The sequence below is a fragment of the Octopus bimaculoides genome, chromosome 23, assembly GCF_001194135.2.
Source record: "Octopus bimaculoides isolate UCB-OBI-ISO-001 chromosome 23, ASM119413v2, whole genome shotgun sequence".
In the NCBI taxonomy this organism is placed as follows: domain Eukaryota; kingdom Metazoa; phylum Mollusca; class Cephalopoda; order Octopoda; family Octopodidae; genus Octopus; species Octopus bimaculoides.
Window position 1 is genome coordinate 20,735,911 of NC_069003.1, and position 1,451 is coordinate 20,737,361.

At 34.3% G+C, this 1,451-nt stretch overlaps 1 protein-coding gene across 3 annotated transcripts in view; it reads left to right on the forward strand.

Annotated features, from left to right (window-relative positions):
* Positions 1–1,067, forward strand: part of LOC106875073 (epithelial membrane protein 2) — a 195,532-nt gene extending 194,465 nt beyond the window's left edge. For all 3 annotated transcript variants that reach the window (XM_052976113.1, XM_014923038.2, XM_052976114.1), the window contains one exon: positions 117–1,067. In XM_052976113.1, coding sequence (XP_052832073.1) covers positions 117–373 — 257 coding nt within the window. In that variant the 3' untranslated portion in view covers positions 374–1,067. The remainder of the gene's footprint in view (positions 1–116) is intronic.
* Positions 1,068–1,451: the final 384 nt, after the last annotated feature.

Here is a 1,451-nt window from a genome sequence, read left to right on the forward strand (position 1 = left end):
TATTATTATTATTATTATTATTATTATTATTATTATTATTATATTATTATTATTATTATTATTATTATTATTATTATTATTATTATTATTATTATTATTATTATTATATTTTCCAGCCGCCTGTTTGTTGGTACTCAATGAAGTGTATATAAAGTCAGTCGACCATGGTATAGACCACATCCCGGCCAGACATCCAAAGATTGCCACCTACCGTTATGGATTCTCTTTCATTTTATCTTGGATTAGTTTCGTCATTTACTTCTTGGCCGGCTGCGTTTTCCTATTTGCATCGCACAAACAAAAGACCGAAATGGCTGACGAGGAAGATGAACTAGCGGAACAAGATGAACCAATGCATCTAGGCCGTATATAAAGAGATACAGTCACCTGTTTACAATGGTGGAAGCCTTTCTCCGTCTATTTTTCTGATGGACGATTATACGATTGGACGATTGGATGTAATTTTTATTCTTGTCCTTTTGGATGAGTGGACGTTTGGACGTAACTTTTTTGTCGTTTTGGACGATTGAACGTTTTGCGGGGTTTGCGAGTAAAAGCAATAGGGCCTGGTGTTAACACTTTTCTTTATTAAGCTGTTATATCAAAACATAGATTACGAGATTGATTTTTTTTTTTAAGAGAAAAAAGAGGGAAAAGAAAGAAAATAATGAGAAATAATAGCGTGAAATGAAACGGAAGAAAAGTTGAAGAAGAAAGATAAAGGAAAAAATTTTAAAAGTGTAGAAAGAAAGGAATCAAGAAGAAAGTTAATCAAAGCGATAATAATAATAATAATAATAATAATTAGAAGAAGAAGAAGAAGAAGAAGAAGAAGAAGAAGAAGAAGAAGAAGAAGAAGAAGAAATCCAAAAATATAAATAAAAAGATAGCTAAATAGAAGATAAGTGAAGGAGAAGTGATTTAATGACAAAGGCAAACAAGAAATGAGAAAGAAAACGAAGGAAATTAATACGCTATTATAAAGGGAGATAATTGGATGTGAAACTTCCTGCCAATGTTCATTTTTTTACGTGTTTTTTATACCCCCACCCCATCCCCACCACTACTACTACTACTACTACCACCACCACTACCACCACCACCACCACCATTGGCTTTTTGAATTGAATACGCACACATATACATAAGCACACACACACACCCATACACGCAGATTTACGGATACTTATACGTTCAGGCTCCTTATCATAAAGACAGACATATACACACAAGCACACACACACACACACACGCACACACACACACACACACACATACACACACACACGCACGCACACGCACACACACACACATACACACACACACACACACACACGCATATTTACATAAGCAAGCATGCACGCACGTACATCGATACCTTGAAACCATCTTGAAGTTGGAGCATGATATATTAAAAAAAATTAATATCTTTAGAAAAAATCCAAACACTA